This window comes from Gossypium arboreum, chromosome 10 (genome assembly GCF_025698485.1).
Source record: "Gossypium arboreum isolate Shixiya-1 chromosome 10, ASM2569848v2, whole genome shotgun sequence".
NCBI lineage: Eukaryota > Viridiplantae > Streptophyta > Magnoliopsida > Malvales > Malvaceae > Gossypium > Gossypium arboreum.
This window is the reverse complement of record NC_069079.1, coordinates 19,447,714-19,470,527: the sequence shown is the minus strand read 5'-3', so window position 1 is coordinate 19,470,527 and position 22,814 is coordinate 19,447,714. Positions and strand designations below refer to the sequence as shown.

The following is a 22,814-nucleotide window of genomic DNA, read 5'->3' as shown; positions in this document are numbered from 1 at the left end:
CTGCAATTAAAACCATATACGTTTCAAGCATAACCAATTCAACCAAATTATTTCACACATTCATTTTCTATTCTAAATACCTCTAATCAACTTACTCAGTATAATATCAATTTAAATTTATCATTGTACTAATTAAATTGAAATGGATAAAATTTTTCATTATAATTATTAGACTTGTAATACTAATATTTTAAACCATTTATATTCAAAACATAATAACCTCTATACACATCCTATGTACATGCCACATTACCAAAAGAAAATATACATCACCAAAAACTTTTTTGAAGTTTGTCCGGCTTTGGATCTTTGGTTCAAGATTGACTTCTACAACCTACGCACAGAAACAACCGTACGCTGAGTATGCATATACTCAGTGGTATCACTATAATTCAGTTTATAATTAAATATATTAAATCGCACACATACTTTTACATTACAATTGTAATATCCCGAATTAGGGCCTAATCGGAATAGTGGTTTCGTGACCACAAATCCAAGATAGAAATAATTATTTTATAATTATTTTGATGTTTATGATATGATTGCATGATTGTGTGAAAGTTTCATGATGAAATCCTATGCCTAAAGTGTTTAAATTGAAATTAGGGACTAAATCGAATAATTTGCAAAACTTGCATTCTAGGAGTTTTTAGTATGAAAATTGTCTTGGAATATTAATGAGGAGGTCTTAAATAGAAATTTGACCAATTTATAACTCTATGGACAAAAATTAGACATGGATGGAATTTTTGGAAAGTTTAGTAGTAAGGGCATTTTGGTCATTTAGTTATTAAAATGAATTAAAAGCAAAATTAAAAGCCAATTTTTGTCCATCTTCTTCATTAGGCCGAAATTTCAAGGGTTCTCCATAGTTAGGGTTTGTTTCAACCTTTCAAGCTCCATAGTAAGTGATTCTAAGCCCCGTTTTTAATGTTCTTTACGTTTTTTGAATCCCAGTAGCTTGATTAAGCTTATGCTAGCAATAATTCAACCTAGGGTTCATATTTGGAAAAATACCCATAGGTGAAATTTGTGTATTTTGGTGTTTTATGATAGAAAATGAGGTTTTAAATTATGTTAGACAACTTGTACTACTCGGTTTTAAGCGAAAATGAGTAAAAGGGCTTAATCAGTAAAAATACCTAATAGTCATAAGTACATGTTAGAGTGTGAATTTGATGTTGCCATAGAAGGGAAAAATGATCAGCATGTCATAAAACATAAGAATAAGGGATGAAGTTTAATTCCCGAGCCTAGGGGAAAAAGTGTAATTATGCAAAAGTTTAGGGGCAAAAATGTAATTTTTTCAAAGTTCGTATTAAATGCTATTTTGATGAATGTATGTATTAAATAAGATTAATTTAGCATTATAGATCAAGAGAAACGAGATTCAAGTCGCGATCGAGGGAAAAAACAAAGTTTACGAAGAATAGGCTCGATTGCTAATAATTTTGTACCGAGGTAAGTTCATGTGTAAATGTAGTAACATAATTGTATTTTTAAGCAATTTAATGTTGTTTATATGATATGATGCTTATTATTATCATGAAATGTTATGTTTTGTGGTTATTGTTGAATAATATGTAATTATGTGAATTACTTGATAAGTATGAACTATCACTGAAGTATCGATTTCGATATTCCGTGGAAGACGGAAAAGATGTGTAATCGAGGAAAAAGCCCATTTGAACCTTGGGAATAGATCAGAATATAAGTGACATGTCCCTAGGATATTTGAGTTTTGAACTTGTTGAGTTGAGTCCGAGTTCGTGAGATGGAACTAGGCATCCGGGCTCACTTATGGATGCCAACGCCCGAGCTCGTTGAGTTGAGTCCGAGTTCACCTATGGGTAGGTTACATGGTAGCTTGGCTACATAAGTTCCGCAGGCTATTGAGTTTGTCTAGCTGCGGGTATGGCTCTTATGTTCATGAGATCTGTGTATTTGAATTATATTCCGATGTGTTCAACGGGTGAATCTTAAGTGAATAAGAAGAAGGCCTAAAACGAAGGTGACATATTGGTAAGTGTGGTAAATGAGAAAATTTGATAGGTATGTGCTTAAACCCTCAGGTTGAAAACTTGATATGATGAAATCGTAGAAAGATATTAAATACAAATTAAACATGAATGTCTTGGTGTTGTTTATGCAAATGATGTTTTATGTGGGATTGTGTGATTATGTTACTTGCTATTTGCATGTGAACTTACTAAGCATTTGTACTTACTCCCTCCTTTTCTTTCATTGTAGTTTTGACAAGCCGGCTTGAGAATCGAGATAGGTCGAAGACTCGTTCACACTATCTGAAGGCCTAAATTGGTAAAATGGCTTGTGTGTTTTGAATGTGGCATGTATGGCAAAATACTCACTTTGTGTAAATGATCTTATGATATGGCTATGGTTTGGCAAGAAAAGGGTTTGTAAATGATTAGCCATTGGAATGGCCGGTTTGTAAATGATTAGCCATTGGAATGACCAATCTAAGTCATATTTGATGTTATGTATGTTTAAAATGCTATTTAGTCCATGAAAATCCTTAGTAAAGTGAAATTTGTCATAAACAGAATCGACAAAGCAAAGAAGTGATGTAAATTTGAAAAATCACTAAAAATAGTAGAAATGAAATTAAATGATGAGTAAGTTGTTAAATTTAAGCTTAATGAGTCTATTTTCATATGGATTGAACAAAACAGGTATATAAATTATATTTTATGAGATATTTGAATTTTTGTGAAACAGGGCCAGAGTGATTTTTGGATCCCCTATTCTGACTTTAAAAATTCATCATAAATTGTAAAAAAGTAATTAGAAGTAATCTTTTATATTTAAAGATTCCTTATTGAGTCTAGTTTTAAGAGAAACAAACATCATAGACATTGAAATTCTATACAGAGAGATTTCTAATTCGAAATACACAGAGGTCAGAGCAGTCGAACCCTGAAATAGGGGAGACTTTAACTAATAAACTGTACTAATTGGTTCAACCAAAAATTCTAGAAAAAAAAATAGTAAATAGATATATGAGTCTATTTTCATGGAACATTTACGGAATTGGATTTCAAATTTCGGAACTCGAGATATGAATTTTTAAGCGACTGTGACGCAGATTGCTAGCTTGACTAGAAATTTTAAAAATAAATTGTTTGAGGTATTTAAGTAATGAATTAAGTCTGTTAACACCTCGTGTTCGACTCCGGCGACAGTCTCGGGTACGGGGCGTTACAACAATTATCATCACTTAATGAACAATTCAATCTTTCATGTTATCATTCAATTATATATATACCATTCTTATTTCTTTATTTCAATTCTCAACTTTCACATATGCCATATCATTCAAATTTAGTTTTATCAGTAGATTTATTTCATTTGTCCCTATTAACTTGACTCGGACTCGGCGGATACATGGATTCCAACCAACACACCAGAACGGCACAATGTGCCTTAACGGTACACAATATCTAATCAAGAATCGAAGCTTGGTAGCGATGGCGATAAAGATAAAGATTCAACACACAAAGTGTGAATTTGTAACAAGATATGATAACGATTCGACACACAAAGTGTCGAATCGAATAAGAATAAATAACAATAACGATGAGTCGGCACATAAGTGCTCGATCAAGAAGCGGCAAAAACCCGTATCTTCTATATCCTATGGCATGCCAACTATATCCGACTAGCCCGACTAGTTAATAGGGTATTTAAATCATTTTTCAAAGATAATTTCCATTTCGATTCAATATTAATTATAATTTATTATTTTGATCAATTTTCACAATAATACAATAATTCACTTCATTAGAAATTTTACAGTTCAATGCAATATACGTAACATTATTCAGTAATTTCACAGTTTAATTCGGTATTCAAAACAATATTCAGAATCCCATAATTCAGTTCAGTATCAATCTCAATTTTAATACCCAATCACAAATTTTATTAGTTCATTAAATACTTACCTCAAAATACTTACCACATATTCATATTAAATTAAACATATATTAATTATAGAGCTTGAGTTATAGTGATACAAACCAGAATTCTCTTCGGATTTAATCCTCGACGATCTTTCTTTTTCCTTTTTGGGCCGATGCTTCAGGCTCGATATTAGCTACGAACAATTAAAATAATTTCAAAATTATTAGCATAACACAATTTAAACGCTGAAATTTTTATCTAACTTTTACTTTAATTCCAATTTAATCCCAACTAAACCTATATATTTTTCTTTCTCAATTCATACCTTTTTGCTACTCAATTTCTTGCCAAACCCACATCTAACTATTTAATTTTTATCATATTTTCATAATTTCGAATTTATTTCAATTTAATCCCTAAAACTCAAAACTTATAGCTTAGTTTACAATTCAATCCTTTATTCAATCCTAACTTAAAATTCATTCAATTAAATCCCTAATTCATTATTTTGCTCAACATGAACTATGTTCAAGAACCTAAAAACTTTCAAAACCTTAACTTAATTTCAACAAAACTTTGTTCTAAAGCTTCTAAAACATCAAAATTAACTAAAAAGGACTTAATTGACTTATCAATTAAAGTTTCAAGCTTCAAATCTCTAGTTTTTCCTTTTTCTTTCCCTTTTTCTTTCTCTTTTCGAATGCTTCTGTTTTCTATTCTGTTTGTTTAGTTTCTATTTATTTTATGCTTTATCTTTTTTTACTTTATTTAATTTATATTATATTTAATTAATAAATATCTATTTAATAGCAATTATATATATAACAATGGTACACACACATGTTTTACATTTGTCCAATATCACCACCCTACATTTGTCATAATTTTATTTAATTATCACATAAAAATCTTATTTTATAATTATTTAATTAATAAATATCTCTTAATTATAATAATAGTAAATAATAAATATCTACTAATTTAAATAAAATATTATAATTGTATAAATATTATCATTACATATGTATATTTTTATCACCTTACACTTGTCATAATCATACTTTATTTAACATATATAAAAAATCTTATGATATAATTATTTAATTATCAATAATTCAATTTAATCTAATTATCTATTACTTTAATATTAAGTAAACAAATTATTTTATAACAAGTACACATGTATCTATTTATTACAAATATACCAATATTTTTATTACCATACAATTCTCTACTATTTAATAATAATAATAATAATAATAATAATAATAATAATAATAATAATAATATAAAACCATAACAATTAATAATTATAATAATCAATTATATAATATAATATATATATAATCTAAATAAAATCTTAGATTTTAATACGTTTATGCTGCCTCAACCATTACTTAATGGTATATTTGCCATTTTGGCCCTCTTTACTTAATTGCTTTAGAATTAAACTTTTACCTCTTATTCAATTTAATCTTTTTTACTAATTACTCTAAATTAAGCTAAATTTACTTAATTAAAACCTAATTAGACACACCACTAGGCTCATAAATATTTTTAATAATTATTTTCGAACTTATTTCACTAAGACGAAGGCCCGATTACACACTTTTCCGGTGCCCATGGATTTTGGGTCGTTACAGCCGGGGCCCATGCCAATCCCCTTTGGCTTCACCCCTGTCTTAAAACATCATTAATTTCATCTTCTTTTTCAATAGTGGGTTTTCCCAGATTTGTGTCAAAGTCCGTTTTTCTTCCATCGAAGGTAACCAGTTATTTCTCTATTAGCTTTTAGTATTATTGGATCCTTAAAACTAAGTTTTTACCCATTAAATCGTGAATTTTGAATAAAAGCTAAAAAGGGGTTGTTAATAGTGAATTTCAAGTTTTTGAGTAAAAACTTGATTTTAAAGTGTTTTTCAATTAGTTTTGATGTAATTAGAAGGTTTCTAAAGCTCCATTGAAGTTTCGTTAAGGATTTCTCGAGTTTTAATGAATTTTGGTCATAATGGTCAAAACTTGAAACGTGTAGTTTTGTATAGGTTAAAGGTTGGGAATTAGTCGTAGATGAATATGTAGATGAATGGAATTCGTTTCATGAGAAAAGATTAAGCGTAGGTCGAGATATTCAAATTTGAAGTTTTCTATGTCGAAGGTTTCAGTTAAAAGAGAACGTAGCTTAGACTATTGCTTTTTACTATTTAAGGTGAGTTAATGACTAATTGTTGATTGTATGTTTGTGTGGTTTGTCTTCTTGAAGTGTCGGAGTCAATAGAACCTTCAAAGAGTAGAGACATAGGTAAAGAAAAGCTTGTCTCAGCTTTCAACTTTCAGCGAAAACATATTTTGGTGAGTATTTTGGAATCGCTGCTCATAGATGATTCGTTGTGTAATTGGGAATTTAGAGGTAGCCTAAACCCCTACTCTAAATTCCAAGTGTAAGTGTTCTCACACCTCACCTATGATTAAATGTGATAAATGTGAGCTTGTGCAATTGCGAAAATATGTGCATCTATGAGATGCTATGATAAGTGTTTTAAGTTTGTGATGACTGTTGTGAAAGAGCATATATGGGTATGTTATTCATGCCATGTGACAGCACTCATCGTTATAATCGAAGTAAGAGTTGTGCCCAACACTCAATATGTAGTCAAATTAACTCGTACTCAATCTATCCTACGGCATGCCAACTATATCTAATTTTGCTTGAACAATTAATAAGGTAACAATTTATTCAAATTATCATTTTGTTCAATTCGCATCTCATCAATTCAATTCATAGTTCAAATCATCAATTTATTACATATCACATCCCATTTCACCCCAATACAAAGTCAATTCAATAATTTTATCGAATTACACTATTTTAAATTCTATTCAATTTAGTCTTCTATCTCAATAATCAAACATAATCATACCAATTCGATTCAACTAACCAATCTTAGCTTACCTTCACATTTACCATTCTAAACAATAGAAGTGTGCATAAATTAAAGTGATCTGAATTATAGAAACACAAATCAAACACTTGGGTTACTGGTCATCAGATCTCGTCTTTCCTTTTCCCCTCGACGTTCCTGCGTCGCCTTTAGCTATGAATTAGAATATGAAAATACATAATATCAAATTTCAGTTTAAATCACAATCAATTACAAAGTCACACATATTTTACAATCTATTTAATTTAGTCCCTAAAATCGAGACTAGCATAAATTTCAATTTAAAACTCCAAATTAAACTCTGATTTCATTATTATTAATTAGGACCTTCTATTTCTTATTCCTACATTCAAATTTTACATTTTATTTAGTTTGTTCCCTAATGCACAAAACTATCAATTAGCTTTACAATTTAGTCCTTTTTCACAACTAAGCTTAAAATCTATAATTTAACACCCAAAAACTCAAGAAATAATTGATGCAAACTATCTAAAACTTTAATAATTTTACAAATTGATATATGGGCTAGCTAGATCAAGCTCTCATGACACTCAAAAACATAAAAATCACAAGAAAATGACTAAATTACACATACCAATTTTTTGTTGAAACTAGCAGCCCTTAAGGCTGAATTCTTTCTTCTTCTTTCGTGCATGGATGAAGAAAAGAGATGATTTCTCTTTCTTTCCACTATATTAGTTTTATTTTATACATTTTATAATGTAAATAATTTAATTATAATATTTATAATATATATAAGTTATTCACTTACCATCCACTAATGTTTCTAAGATGGTATATTTGCCATTTTAGACCTTGGTTTAATTGTTATATAATTGCTTAAGCCTTTGGCCAATTAAAAACCTATAGTGATAACCTTTTTACAATTTTGTCCCTATACCTTAATTAACTATTAATTCTGTAAAATTACTTATCCAAAATTTAATTCATCAATACATTAGTTTTGTAAATATCTCTATTTAACATTTACAAACTCAATTTATGAAAACAGGGTCCCATAATCATAGTTTCTAACACTACTAGAAATTTTGTCGTTATATTTACTATAATTAGTTATAATTATGAAATCAATTTAAAAAATTCAAGGTTTTTTTTTTTGGTAGATTCATCCACATGCTATTGGATTGAGAAATAAACCACTTCCATTCTTTGATGACTTAGTCTAAATATTTGGAAAAGAAAGAGCTACAAGAGCTGCAGTTGAGATAGAAACTATTGCAATGGAAGATTTGGATGTTGAAGATAATAAATTTGAAGATGTATTTGATGTTGAACAAGAGGTAGTCAAATATTTTGAATCTAGAGAGGAAATAGGTGCTTCAGCTTGTCAAGCACCTACAATTGCTATTGTGATTATTGTAAAGAAGGTTGTAACTAGTAAGAAAAGACCTCAAAGAATTAATGGGTTATTTGATCTTATGGAGGAGATAGGTAAGTTTGGTGTTGCTTATCGAGAAGTTGCACAAGAGATTAATGACATTTCTTTTTTTTTTCAAAAAAAGAGGCAAATGAAGGTGAACAAAGAATGATTATTTTCACATAAATTATAGAAATTGAAGGCCTCTCCAAGGATGAAATGCTTTCTATAGGGGAATATATTAGCAAAAGATTCACACAAGGTAGATTTCTTCTTTTCTTTGCCAAAATATTTGGAAGGGATTATGTACTTAAGCAATCAAGTGAATGTAATACTTATTGACCATCCTTGGACTTCTATTCTTCCAGGGGTGTGTAGCTTCATTGTCTCATAAAATCTAGAATATATTAGCAATCTTTTGTCCATAGACTATATTAGCAACTTTTGGTATATATTTATTTTGGATATATTGTCAAGTAGCAGTAGGTTATTTACAATTTTTTATTAACTTATTGTCGATAGATAATATATTTGACATACTTTGTCTATGGTATAACAAGTGCATAGGCTTATTGTAAGACCCGAATTTTGCTCGGCCCATAGGGAAACCAAAATCAAACAAAAAAAATTAAACAATCCATTAAATTATTTTAATTACACTAGGCCCAAAAAAAATCAATTGCACAAGCCCAATAGCCTAAGTCAGAAAAACATGGAAAACCCTAGGCTATTGCCTTGCATCGCAGCCTCTACGTTCAGCGTCCCTCCACCACGTACGTCGGCATATCAAGCACGACCCCTAGCCCATGTGCAGCATGCACCATGCCCCACGACGCTCTCCTCCACGATCTGCAGTTTGAGCGAGAGAATAGCAAGCAACTGTTTGTATTTAGCTATAAAGCCTTCAAAAATTTTTATTATAGAGGGTTTTTTTCTTTCTTTTTCCAGAGAAATTGTATATAAAATACATACAAAGATCAATAAAAAGCCATCGAAAAATATACTTCAAAGGTGATTTTTCGCTATTTATTATGTTTTTTATTTTCATTCAGATTTACAATACCAACACAAAATACAAGGGAGAAAGGGAGTCACCGGAGTCGCACCGTGCTCGCACCGTCGGCGAGCCTTCGCTGGTCACGAATGGAGGCCCTGGGCACTAGCCTTTCGGCTGGAGAGTAAAGGGAGAGTGAGGGAGATGAGAAAACATACAAGGCATTTAGGGTTTTTTTTTTTTAAAGCAAAAGTTAAAATGCTTTTTAAATAAAAATTTTAAAACATGTTTTAATTTAGGTAATAAAATGAAACAGCATTTGGGGGAGTTTGTCCGCGTGTTTTGCTTCTGAATGGGGTATTTGTGCGTTTGGTCCCTCCTTGTTTTGGTGCTATTTGATTGATTGATTGAGTCCCATTTAGATTTCTTTTGTTTTTTTAATTTTTCCCCTGAAATTGGTGCATCTGTTCACCTTAGTCGGCATTGAAATGTTGCGTTTTGAAGTAGGGAATAATTTCATTTTTGGTCCCTGCGAATTTGCGCGCATTGCGCTACGATCCTTATTTCATTTTCTATGGTTTATTTTATTTATTAATTATCCTTTGATTTTAACTTTTTTTTCAATTAAGTTTAATTCATATTTTTTTATTTTACTATTCATCTTTTTCATATATTATTTTATTATGTACTGTTTTTAATTAATTATATTTAGTTAAGGTTTTATTTCTTTTTTTTTACTTTGATTTATTATATGACTTATTGGATTTAAAATTCTTTTATATAGTTTTAATACCTTAGGGATTTATATGACATTTATTTTTCTACCTTGATATATATATACACGTTTATCCCAAACACTTTCATATATTATTAGTACTTATATATTTTATTTATATTAAGTTTTCTTTATTTCATATATTATGTTGCAAATCGTTTACCTTGTTTTATACACATCATTTATTTTGGAAATTTCATTTATACGTTGTTACTCCATTTTATTTATTTATTATTATTTTATCTTCTTGGTTTATTTCAAGCGTTCATGCAAAATTATTTATTTCAAGATTTGTGTATAATTGATTGTTTGTATATTGATATTTCTAAATTGTGTTTTCTTCATATCATTCACTTATTTACCTGTTTCAAAATTTGTTACATGATGTTCTTTAGTGTAATTTGCATGGAATTTTCTCTTAATTGGCTTCTAATTGATTAGCTTTCAATAATTAATGTTTGCATTTATATGATATATGATATGTTACCATTGCATGTACCCTAACTCAGCCCTTTGTGTTCTCTTATTATTTATTCGTGTGATATTATTGCCCCGAATTTTTATTCCATGCTCGATGCTAAGCTTGTATGCTCGTTATTGCATCATGATTTTAGATTCCAACTTTTCGCCCGACATCAATTGTTTTTACCCTAAAGTAAACCAAACCAATGCGTTTTGAGCCGGCTTTATAAAATAAAGGCGATGTTTGATGTTCGAAGATTCGAGAAATTGTGCCCTAATGTGCAGGGTTTCGATTTTCAGTTTGTCCGAATAGTCAAATATCCCTTTAAAGTTTGGTCTGTGTTTTCTCAACTCCTCAAAACAAGGCAATGTTTCGTGTTTAGAAATTCGAGAAATCGTGCCCTAACGTGCTGGGTTTCGATTTTCCGTTTGGCCAAATAGCAGAATACCCTTTTAAGATTTTGTTGCGTGTTTTGGAAATCATGAGGTGATCTCGGTTTTTGGAGGCTTAAAATATCGTGTCCAAACGTGTTGGGTGTGGTATTTTATTCCTTCGGAACAAGTGAATCTTAAAATCCAACTCGAGTTATTCACACATTTTTAATGGATCGTATTTTAATGTTTTTCCAAATTTTCAATAGTAGGACATTAATTAGTCAATTGGTACCAATTTTGGGCGTTACGAGGGTGCTAACCCTTCCTCGTGCGTAGCCGAATTTCGAACCCATTTTTGCAATTTTCGCAGACCAAAATCATTTTTTTGACAAATAAATTTGTTTATTGAAAAACGACCACGTTTTGAGGTGACCTGATCACACCTCATCAAAAAGGATCGGTGGGGACTCCAAACTTTAATTTTTTAAAGTCGATTCCCGTTTTTCATACTTAAAAAATGGTTTCGACACTTATGTTTAAAATCTTATATAGTTGTAGGTATTTCTAAGCCAAAACATAACTTTGTATTTGTCAATATTTAATGGTATAATGATATTTGAACATTATTTGTTGTTGTTGATGTTTTAATATCTTCATGTGAATGTTTTTACTATAAGCTCCTTACAAAAACATATATAGTTTTGCAATGTCCTTTGATTTTACTTTTATGAAAAATTTAGTTTCATTTCTCTTTGTTATTAAAAACAACAAATTTCTCTACAAAAATCAATTGACAAACCTTATAAATAAATTTTCATAATTATGTTTAGTGATGATTCAATTGAATCCTTATGATCCTTTAAAAATATTTGAATTCATATGATTAAATAAAGGTGTAATAAAATGAACTTATTAAATTATTTTAATATTATAAAATTTGTGAGTAAAAATGTTGAAAAAGTGAACTTGTAAAAACAAAAGTTTTATAATAAGGACATTATTCTAATCTTATTTTTAATCGTACATTTCCATAATTTCATTATGAAAAATAAATCAAATGTTCCTTAATAATTAAAGTGAAATTGAGTGTAATTTTATAGGAAAACTTTTCAACCGTGATTCATAATTTATTTATTTTTAAAATATATACTTTTCACCCATGTACATATATCTAGTATTTATGAATATTAATTTGGATTTGGTTTTTTAAAGAGTAAACTACAAAATAGTCATTGTTGTTTGCTTTAGATTACATTTTAGTCATTTATGTTTAAGATGTTACATTTTAGTCACTTACGTTATCGTTTTGTTATAAAGTAGTCATTCTATTGTTAAGCTCCGTTATCTCCCTAACGACAATCCTACGTGGCAGTCCAAATGGATTTTAAATGTCAACTTGGATGTCCAATTGGGATGAGAATAGTTTTTTCAATCAAAGTGGAAAAGAAAACTCATAGAGAAAAGGAGACGAACGGTTTTTCTTTTCCAATTCAAGCTGTAATTAATTAAATTTATTTAATTAAAAAACCTATTCTCGTCCTAGTTGGACTGCCACATAGGATTGCTGTTAGGGAGATAACGGAGCTTAACAGCAGAGTGACCACTTCATAACAAAACGGTTACGTAAGTGTGTAACGCCCCAATTTTCGGAAATTCTGTGAATGTTGACAAAATTTCATGCTTTGATTTTGTCATTTGTGAGTGAAATTATGAAATAGGACCTATGTGAAAATGTTTGAAAATGCTATAGGCTAAATTGAAGTGGCCAAATAAATAGGAGTGCAAAATAGGAGGATTTGCATGATAAACCTCCCATTTTATATGAAGTGGCCAGCCATCATGTTGTTGTAGACAAAATGTACACTTGATATCCATAATTTATGGTACAAATTGATACAAATTGATAATAGGTTAGGTAAATGTTCCATGATAATAGGTTAGGTAAATGTTCCATGATAATGAGTTAGGTAAATGTTTCATGATAATGGGTTAGGTAAATGTTTCATGATAAGAATTTCATGTCTTTTGTATTAAAGAATTAAATGGATGAAATATGAAGTTTTATTAAAAGAAAAAGGGGTGAAAAGAACAAAGTTTTGTCCATCTTTGTTCATCATAGCTGAAAGTTAGAGAAGAGAAAGGAGAGGAGAAAGCTCTTGAGTGTTCGGTCATTAGGAGGAGGAAAATTGAAGGTAAGTTCTTGGTACCTTGCTTTTATTTTGAGGTTCATGAGTTCTTCTTGATTCTACCTTAACTCTTGAAGTATATTTTGATTTTTGGTTGTGTTGTGAGCATTTGGTCATGAATTAAAATGAAGGAAATGGTTGTTGTTTCATGTTCTTTTGATGAAAAATGGAAGATATGTGAAGTTGAGCCAAACAAATGAGCATGCATATGCCTTAGATGCTAAAGGGAAAAATCGGCTAACATGTTGTGCTTTAAAATGATGAAATGGAGATTATGCTTAAGTAAAAATCATAGATATGTGATGATTGATTGGTGATATACATGTTTAAATAACAAGCATGCAAGTTAGGTGTGAAAGAGTGATTTTGGTAATAAATCTGCTTGGGACAGCAGCAGTAACGTGACTTTGGAAAATCACCATAAATTGTGGGAGATGAGTTAGAAGCTGCATAAATTATGTAATTAAAGCTTAATGAGTCTAGTTTCAAATAGAATAAACAAGAACATATTTTGAATTCTGTACAATGAGAAATTTGATTCGTAATGAATAGTGGTCAGATTAGTCAAACAGTGAAACATGGGAAACTTTGAGAAAAATCTGGTATTGATTGGCTAAACCAAAAATTCTGAAAATTTTATGGATAGAAGATATATGAGTCTATTTTCAGGGAAAATTAACGGAACCTGATTTGGAGTTTCGTAGCTCCAATTATAAATTATTTAGTGACTGTTGCTCAGGAAGACAGCTTGCAGTGAAATTATGATTATGTGGTAAACATTGACAAAAATTTGTTAATGAGTTGCTTATTGATTTCTTATAAGCTTACTATGATCTGTAGGTGTCGCTGGCCGAATATTGTAAAGGGTTAATACGTAGTTCGTATTTGAATAGTTAGATTAACGTGTTAGTAATCCAATTGTAGGCAGTTCGTGTGTGGATCTCACAAGATATCGTCGCAAAATGTGTGTAACTAACACCCTCTTTCTTAGTCTAGATCGGCAAAAGTCGAAAAGTCGAAATGCCGAAAACCAAGATTTTGTAGATTTGCGAGTGTGCGAATGCTCGTGAGGTAAATCGATTAATGTTTTTGGTAAGTTACAATGTTTGACCGTAAAGTGCATGATTTCGTGCCCTCGATATTTTTGGGCTTAATGGGCCAAAATTGGAATGATGGGCCAACTGCCCAATTCGGTAAGAACCCTCGACGTGATTTCGTAGTACGTGAAAGGTAGGAATATGCATGAAAACCCTAAAATAGATAAATTACTGAAATACCTTTAAAAGTGAAAAATTTACGCTTTTACCTCTAGGAGATAAATTACCAAATACCCCTAGGGTTAAATTGACCTAAATGCATGTTTGATCGTTGTTATTTATTGCATGCCATGTTGTTATTATTTGATGCATGGGATTGGGATATTGACGGAGGAAGTACTGAAAGTGGCTTGTTCACGTCTTGGAGGCTTTGCCTCAATTTATCGTTAATCGAGCAAAGAAGGTCGCAATCGTGGAGTGTTAAATTTGGGTGGGTTGAGCTATTCCCACATGGAGTGTATGGCTGGTACGGGTGGAGTGTAGTGGTTGGTGGGTTGAGTAGTCTCCCAAATGGGCTTGCATATGTTTATTGATGTTGCATGTATTTTGAAATGGGCCTATGGGCCATACGTTATCTGAATAAGGGTTAAGGCCCGTTCGTAATTTGAAAAGGGCTCGCCCAAGACCACTGTTACTGAATGGGCTTAGGCCCAATGGGCTTGAGTGACTTTGGCTTTGAATGGGTTTTCCTTACACACCGAGTTTCCCCAAACTCACCCCTTTTATTTTCATCCACGCAGTAATCCCCAACCATAGTGGGCTTGAGTCGTGAGGGAATTGAGTGGCCACCCGCTCGAAAGTTTGATTTTCTTCTCGTGAACTGGACATCCTTTTAATTACGTTTGAGGTTTTGGGCTTTTAAATGTAATAAGGCCGCTTATTTATTTTTGATGGTTTTTATATGTTTTATTAAGATAGGTAATATTTATATTTAACTGTTGAAATTAGATAGCTTTAGGGCGCGTTTTCAAAAACAGTAATAGATTTCAAAATAACACGAAAACAAGCAAAGCTTCCGTAATGAAGATATTTTCCAAAATTAATCACTTTTCCTAAAAAGGACTTAATCAAATTGGTTTCCTAGAAATATACATGACGTTAAGGTATGGCAATGGCGGTTTGCATGTCTAGGATTGAATTCGAAGGGAGTTTGGTACTTAAGCAGTCCGATGGACTCACCTCCTCTTTTTCGGTTTCCTACCTGGTGCACAGCTTCCATTCACTTTAATCCTTAATGAATTAATCTTTTGAACATCAAGTACGATTTTCTGGACTTAGAATGGAGTTTTTTTTAACGTTTTTGATGTGGCATGCCGGATCCGGCCATAACTTCTAGGCCGGGTTTGGGGTGCTACATTTAGTGGTATCAGAGCCTAGGTTGTAACAACTCGGCTGTAGAATGGGTTTACAAAAACAAGGATTTTCAAAATAAAATTTTATAAAGAATGCGAAAAACTCGATTTTCAAAATTTAGATCTTTAGAAGGTGGCATTCAATCTCCTACCAAGTCTGTAAGTATTACTCGAACTCTTCGAATATTTTTCGACTTATCTGCATCAGATCAAACTCGCTAGGATACTCTAGATAGGTGATACTGAAACCATAGAAAAATCGATAAGAGATCAAATCGTAGCTAGACTTCGATTCTGCGAAAACAAACTTTGAATTACTGTCTGATTCATAAAACATCTGTAATAAACACTGGAATATTTAATTGATGCATAAAAATTAGTAATCAAGATAAATCGATATGAGTACGAGAGCTACTCGGAGAAGAGGCCGTGGTCGAGGCCGAGGTAGTACTCAAGCTGGATCTTCGTCTTTTGAACACATACCCACTGGAGTAGCACGACCACCACCGGCGAATGAGAATGGGCTGTATGATCGGGCTGCCGAGGATGATGCCCTGTCATAGGCAATGCTTCGTGTTCTGGAAAGGGTTACCGGGGCAAGTACGGGCAATGGAGTTCGGAGGTCTATTTCTGAATGACTTCGGGCTAACGGAGCGGAGATCTTTAGAGGCGTATCTGGTATAGCCCTGAATGTGGCGGAATATTGGTTGGAGGCCGCAGAATGGATTATGGACGACTTGGACTGCTCTGAGGAGATTGTGAGTAGGGTATCTGTACTAAGTCCATTGGGTCACTCGGTTAGGGTAGACGAACTGTATAGGAATGTACCCTTAGAAACTCAAGACAAGGTTTTTCCTGGAGATCTGATGGAGTTACCGTTCGGAGAGTTTGACCTCATTCTGGGAATGGATTGACTTGTTAAGCATAAGGCGACTCTGGATTGTGCTTCTAAACGAATGGTGTTAAGAACTACAAAGGATGAGGAGGTTATGGTGATAGGTGAGAGAAGGGATTATTTGTCCAATGTGGTGTCGGCATTAAGAGCCGAAAAGTGGATTTGGAAAGGTTGTGAGGCCAAATTGGTATTTGTAAGTCAGTCGGAAGAGGAGGGACTGACAGTGGATAAGGTTAGGACCATAAAGGAGTTCCAAGATGTTTTTCCGGAGGAGCTTCCAAGATTGCCTCCGAATCGAGAAGTTGAGTTTGGAATAGACTTGTTGCCTAGAACGGCACCAAAGGTTCATCGCACCGTATAGGATGGCAATCAAGGAGTTAGTAGAGTTAAATGCTCAAATTCAAGAGTTGTTGGATAGGGGCTTTATTAGGCCAAGCGTGTCTCCATGGGGAGCACCGGTGCTATTCGTGAAAAGAAGGATGGTACGATGCGGATGTGCATTGATTATCGCCATTGAACAAACCGACGATTAAGAATAAGTATCCACCGCCAAGGATTGACAATCTATTCGACCACTTAGAGGAGCTTTTGTATTTTCCAAGATCGACCTTCGATCCGGATATCATCGCTAAGGGTCAATGAGGCAAATATCCAAAAGACGACATTCAGACTCGGTATGGTCATTACGAGTTTCGGTTATGCCATTTGGACTAACGAACGCCCTGCGGCGTTTATGGATCTGATGAATCGTGTGTTCCAATCATTTTGGATCGGTTCAGAGTCGTCTTTATTGACGATATCTGGTATATTCAAACCGAAACGAAACATGATGAGCATCTCCGTATAGTCTTGTAAGTATTAAGGAGAAGGAACTCTTTGCGAAGTTCAGAAGTGTGAATTTTGGTTGAGGAGGTAACCTTCTTAGGACATGTGGTCTCTGCTGAGGGGATTAAGGTGGACCCTCGGAAAATTGAAGCGATTTTGGAGTGGAAGCCGCCTAGGTCAGTGTCAGAAATACGGAGTTTTCTAGGACTGGCATGATACTACAGAAGGTTTGTGGAAGGTTTTTTTGTGATGACAGCACCTTTGACAAAACTCATAAGGAAAGGAGTACCGTTTGTATGGACTAAGAAGCAGCAGGAAGCTTTTGAGAAGTTGAAGAAAGTTCTGACTGAAGCACCTGAGTTGATTCAGTCGGAGTCTGGGAATGATTTTACTGTGTACAGTGACGCATCACACGTAGGTTTGGGCTGCGTGTTAATGCAAGAGGGTAAGATGGTTGCATGTGCATCACGATAGCTTAAGCCTCATGAGGGAAACTATTTGACTCATGATTTAGAGTGGCAGCAGTGATATTTGCACTTAAGATTTGGAGACATTACTTATGAGAAATGTGTATTATATACACCGACCATAAGAGTCTTAAGTATTTGTTGACTCGAAGGAGCTGAACCTTAGGCAAAGGAGATGGATTGAGTTGCTTAAGGATTATGACTGCTCGATCGAGTATCACCCAAGCAAGGCTAATGTGGTAGCCGATGCTCTAAGTCGTGGAGTCAGATTCGATCCGAGAGCAATGTTTGCTCGCTTGAGTCTCAGATGATAATGGAAGTCTGCTGGTGAGTTGCAAGTGAGGCCAACTCGGTGGATCAGATTAAGGAAAACAGTTGAACGATGAGTCTTTGGTCGCTCGTTTTCAACAAGTTAAGGAAGGAAACTTCGAGTCTGGGAGCCGAAGAGACGATGCAACAAAGAATACCCTCATCTGTTTGATTAGGTAAATTTCGAGGACGAAATTTCTTTAAGGAGGGTAGAGTTGTAACGCCCCAATTTTCGGGAATTCTGTGAATGTTGACAAAATTTCATGCTTTGATTTTGTCATTTGTGAGTGAAATTATGAAATAAGACCTATGTGAAAATGTTTGAAAATGCTATAGGCTAAATTGAAGTGGCCAAATAAATAGGAGTGCAAAATAGGAGGATTTGCATGATAAACCTCCCATTTTACATGAAGTGGCCAGCCATCATGTTGTTGTAGACAAAATGTACACTTGATATCCATAATTAATGGTACAAATTGATACAAATTGATAATAGGTTAGGTAAATATTCCATGATAATAGGTTAGGTAAATGTTCCATGATAATGGGTTAGGTAAATGTTTCATGATAATGGGTTAGGTAAATGTTTCATGATAAGAATTTCATGTCTTTTGTATTTTCATCGTTTAGAATAAAATTCAATCATTTTTTCTTTCACGTTTTAAAGTATTGAATTTAAACCGAAAGTAAACAAATTCCCAAGTTCACTTCAAGTTCTCTCCACCGAATAACATCTATTATTTATATAAACCATATATAATATAACAACAATTCTTCCTCCATGATAAATAAAAAAAAATTATCATAACATGATATTTCTAAGATTATACGTAATGAAATTCAAAGTAAAACGAAGACCAGAGCCATGTTAGAACTTAGAAAAATTGAAAACTACCGCAATCCCAAGACCAAAGACCAATGCAAAAATGCAGATCCCTATATATAATATAATATATTATATAATTAATTATGTGTTCAAATGGATGAAGGTGTTCATCAAAACCCAAAAGCCCGATGCTGACTTAAGATCTCAGATATCAATCTCAGTTTTTGTCAATTTTTCTCCCTTTGTTCTTCACTTGTTTGCTGCAGAAAACCCTGAAAGGAAAAAAGTAAAAGAAATTGTTGACAATCTAGATCATTAAGAAAAGCCAAGACTAGACTATGTATATATTTGTTATCTTTTTTTAATATGGATGAAAAAGCAACCATGGCAGATTTGCAGTTTATGGCAAAACAGTGAACATAGGTTAATTAATGGTTTGTGTACATAAAGCACAGTGAAAAGATTACACTTTTTTTTTTTCTTTCTTTTTTTTTTTCAAATTTTCTTGACAAAAAGAACATACAGAAGCTGACTGAAAAGTCTGAAACTTCATCTAATCCCAATGTTAATGAACTTCTTCTCTTGAAACACTGTGATTTCTACAACATTAGTTTCTTTTTTCATAAAAAAGAAAATTGAAATTAGTGTCCTTTATTAGGTAAAAGGAAGCTGTCTAATAAGGGCACGCTGTTGTGTTTTCAAAGAGGGTGTGAAAGCAAAATCTGAGAGGACAGCTCAAGATCATGGATTTGATCTACCACACCAAATTCCCACAAAAATCTACTCTTATTTATCCATTTTGTCTCATGCTTAGGTTTAAATGGTAACTAGCTAGCAAGTTCATGTTCATTTCAAATCAAAGGAGCTGAATTGGAATATATTACAAGTCTAATCAAACCTTTTTTTTATTCTTAATTAGCATTGAAATTTTTTAATTCAAATTTGAGTAGTTCGAGGATGAAAATTAAGTAAATTAGATCTTACACTGAAATTTTGAGCACAACCCCTTCTCATGCTTAATACAAAACACATTGCAGTGTAAGGCTAATGAAACAAAGGTGATAGATATCCATTCATTTCAAGTCAATCTAAGGATGTCATTTATAGCTGATGAAAATGGGAATATCCCTCATCTGTGAAAAGACAATAATTCTCTTTACCAAACCTTCTGCCCTTGCACAATTAAGAGTAATTCTATCCTTTCCACTGCCATCAAATGATATTTTCCCCAAATTTATTAAGGGAGAAAAAAAAAACCCCAACATACATAAAAAGCTATCTAAAACACCCCTTCATAAATGCAAAAGCGTATCTGGTATTTTCTAAAGAATCCTTCGTGGATAGGCATTCATCATAAATTAATAAAACAAAAAGGGTAGATAATTAATTTAACTTTTACCTAGATTGAAAAATTTGTTGGAAGGCAGGCAAAAAATAAAGATGGATTCTTTGTTTTTCTTTTCAATCAACAAGAAGGGCCAATACTCCTCGCCTCCTCGCTCCCTGATCTTTGCGGTTGTTGCTGCTGAGGTGGTTGCCCTTGTTGTGGCTGAAGTAAAAGTTGTGCTTGGAGTGGATGATGGCCTCCATGACAATGGTGATGATCTTGTTGTGCTTGAATCTGGTAAGGGTTTTCAAAGCTTCCTAAAGCCAATGAAGGTGACATGGTGGCTACTGCTGCTGCAGTTGTTATCTGATTGAACCCAGTTGCAGTAACTGAAGCAGACCCTTCAAACCCATTGTTAAACCTCACAATCTCAGGCTGTTGGCCACCATGATGTTGTTCATACCCTCTAAACATCTCTTGTTGTTCCCTTGCTGCTATCACCGCCGCCAATTGTTGCTGAGCCTCGAAAATCTGTTGCTGTTGAGGTTCCCTTAACATTAACTGCCCCGAAGCCGCCGCCGCCGCCGCTGTAGGAATCCCCATCATTGGCATCATGTTATGTTGCATAACAGCGGAGGAAGAAGGTGATGAAGAAGGGTTGCCAACATGTTGTTGCAAGAAAACCGACGGTTGTAATATAGGAAGCATTGCTTGAGGACCAATATAAGTAGACAACTCTTTCTTGGCATTGTTAAGATCATGTTGCATTTGTTTAAGCTTATGCTGTAAGATGGAGATGAGACCGACACAGCCATAGACGGGATCCCGGAGACGAGCCTCGGCTTCGTAGGCTAACGAGTTGACGGCATCTTCACGTTGGGACGTATTCAATTCGTTTAAAAGCTTGGCAACGTTGCTGGCGCCGAATACTTTATGAACATTGGCGAATTTTTGAGGATTGTCGGGTGGGAAATAGGGTGCAAACACGCACTCTTGGGTGCATTTTCGACGAAGGAACTTGCACGCCGCGCAAGGAGAGTTCGATGATGACATCTTTTTTTTTGTAAGATCTTATGAGATCCAGAAAGAGGGGAAAAAAATGGGTATTATATTTGCATTGAAATTGAGAAAAATCACAAAGAAAACTTACATGTTCTTATGATTGAAAACTAAACCTTACCTTTTGGCCTTTTCTCTAAGAACAAATAACTTGCAAAAGTGGGTTCTTCACCGTGCAAACTTTCGGATAAAAAAAAGGGCCTTAAAAACGACAATAAAAATTATGTTGTCATTTCTGGGCAGATCTTGTTCTCTCAAAAACTTGTGTTTCTTTTTTTTTTTTTTGTCACTGTTTCATGGAAAAAATCAAACAGAACCAAAACAGATAGTCAAAGAAAAGCTTTAACCTAACCCTAAAGACTAGAGAAAACAGAATCCATTTAAAACCAAAATCTGAGGTTTTTATTTTTGGGATGTTAAAAGAAAAAAGAATAAAATTAGTATCACCTTCAAAGTGTTTGTCTTTTTACTATGAGCGACAATTGAATGCGTCTCTGAGTTACCACATTATCGCTGCCCTTTAAATAAGAAATTTTCTTTTTAGGTTTGTTACTTTGATTCCAAGAATTACAGTTCTAATTTATTAACTGAAAATTAAATCAAACTAAATCCAATCGAATTTAATGAATATCAAATTAAATCAATTTTGGATTTTTCGTCCTTTATATCCCAAAAGTTGCCCTTTGATTTTGTTTCCCACTTTTTAAGATTTAGTTTGTTAATTCTGATCTAATTTTCATTACAGTGAGACTAATTATAACAAAAAAAGGAAGTTAATTAATTTTATTTTCTTTAATTTAATAAAAGTATTGCATTAAATAATTAAACAATGATACCAATTAAAAGGATCCTCAGAATAATTATTAGTATGAAAATTTTCATTAATTATTAGAATGAGAGAATACAAATTTTCTTTGGAGATTTCATTTCATCCTCTTAGCTTCAAGATAATATTAGAATTCTATGGATGGTATTTAGTAATGGAAAAAAATTGATTAAAATTAACTACCTATAAATTTTGACTTTTGACTTTTCTAACTCAATAATTTCTAGGTTCAAGTGTACCTTTAATATGAGATATATTTTAGGTACTCTCCTAACTTATTTTAAAATGATATTTTTTAAAGATAACTTACGAAAAAGATTTAAATGTAATTGATTGTAATTATATACATGTAGTATATTAGGATAATCATTATAATTAGTGAATCCATTAAATTGATTATAATTGAAATATTTTTACAATATTCAATTGGTGAGAATTAAAATAATTACTTAGATAATTACAAATAATTATATTCTAATCAAATTCTTAATGGTTTTCTAAACCTTATTTAAGGTTAAAAAATATTTTTATACAATAATTATAGTATTTTAATTTTAGGATATATTCTATTTTTAAAATATAATTATATTTTATTTTACCAATCTTGTTTAAATAATTTGGAAATTATATTGACGAGAGATAATTTTCTATACATTTTGACTTATTAAAATGACTAACTAAATTACACAAGATATATTTTTGATAAATTATTTAAAATTTAACTAAATTACATGGTATTTAATATTAATTAGTTATACTTGGTCAATGAGCAATAGATGATAACAATAGGTATATGTT

At 32.5% G+C, this 22,814-nt stretch overlaps 1 protein-coding gene and 1 long non-coding RNA gene across 2 annotated transcripts; both read right to left on the bottom strand.

Annotated features, from left to right (window-relative positions):
* Positions 1 to 8,810: 8,810 nt before the first annotated feature.
* On the bottom strand, positions 8,811 to 9,540 carry LOC128282358 (uncharacterized). The gene is made up of 2 exons (XR_008272617.1): positions 9,337 to 9,540; positions 8,811 to 9,090 (listed from the first exon to the last, which is right to left on the bottom strand). It is a non-coding gene; the product is annotated as an uncharacterized LOC128282358 (long non-coding RNA).
* Positions 9,541 to 19,880: 10,340 nt separating this feature from the next.
* Positions 19,881 to 21,703, bottom strand: LOC108488762 (LOB domain-containing protein 36-like). Its single transcript, XM_053020587.1, has 2 exons — positions 21,312 to 21,703; positions 19,881 to 21,201 (listed from the first exon to the last, which is right to left on the bottom strand). Exon 2 carries the CDS (start codon positions 21,182 to 21,184, stop codon positions 20,270 to 20,272), a length of 915 nt encoding a protein of 304 aa, XP_052876547.1. The 5' UTR covers positions 21,185 to 21,201; positions 21,312 to 21,703; the 3' UTR covers positions 19,881 to 20,269.
* Positions 21,704 to 22,814: the final 1,111 nt, after the last annotated feature.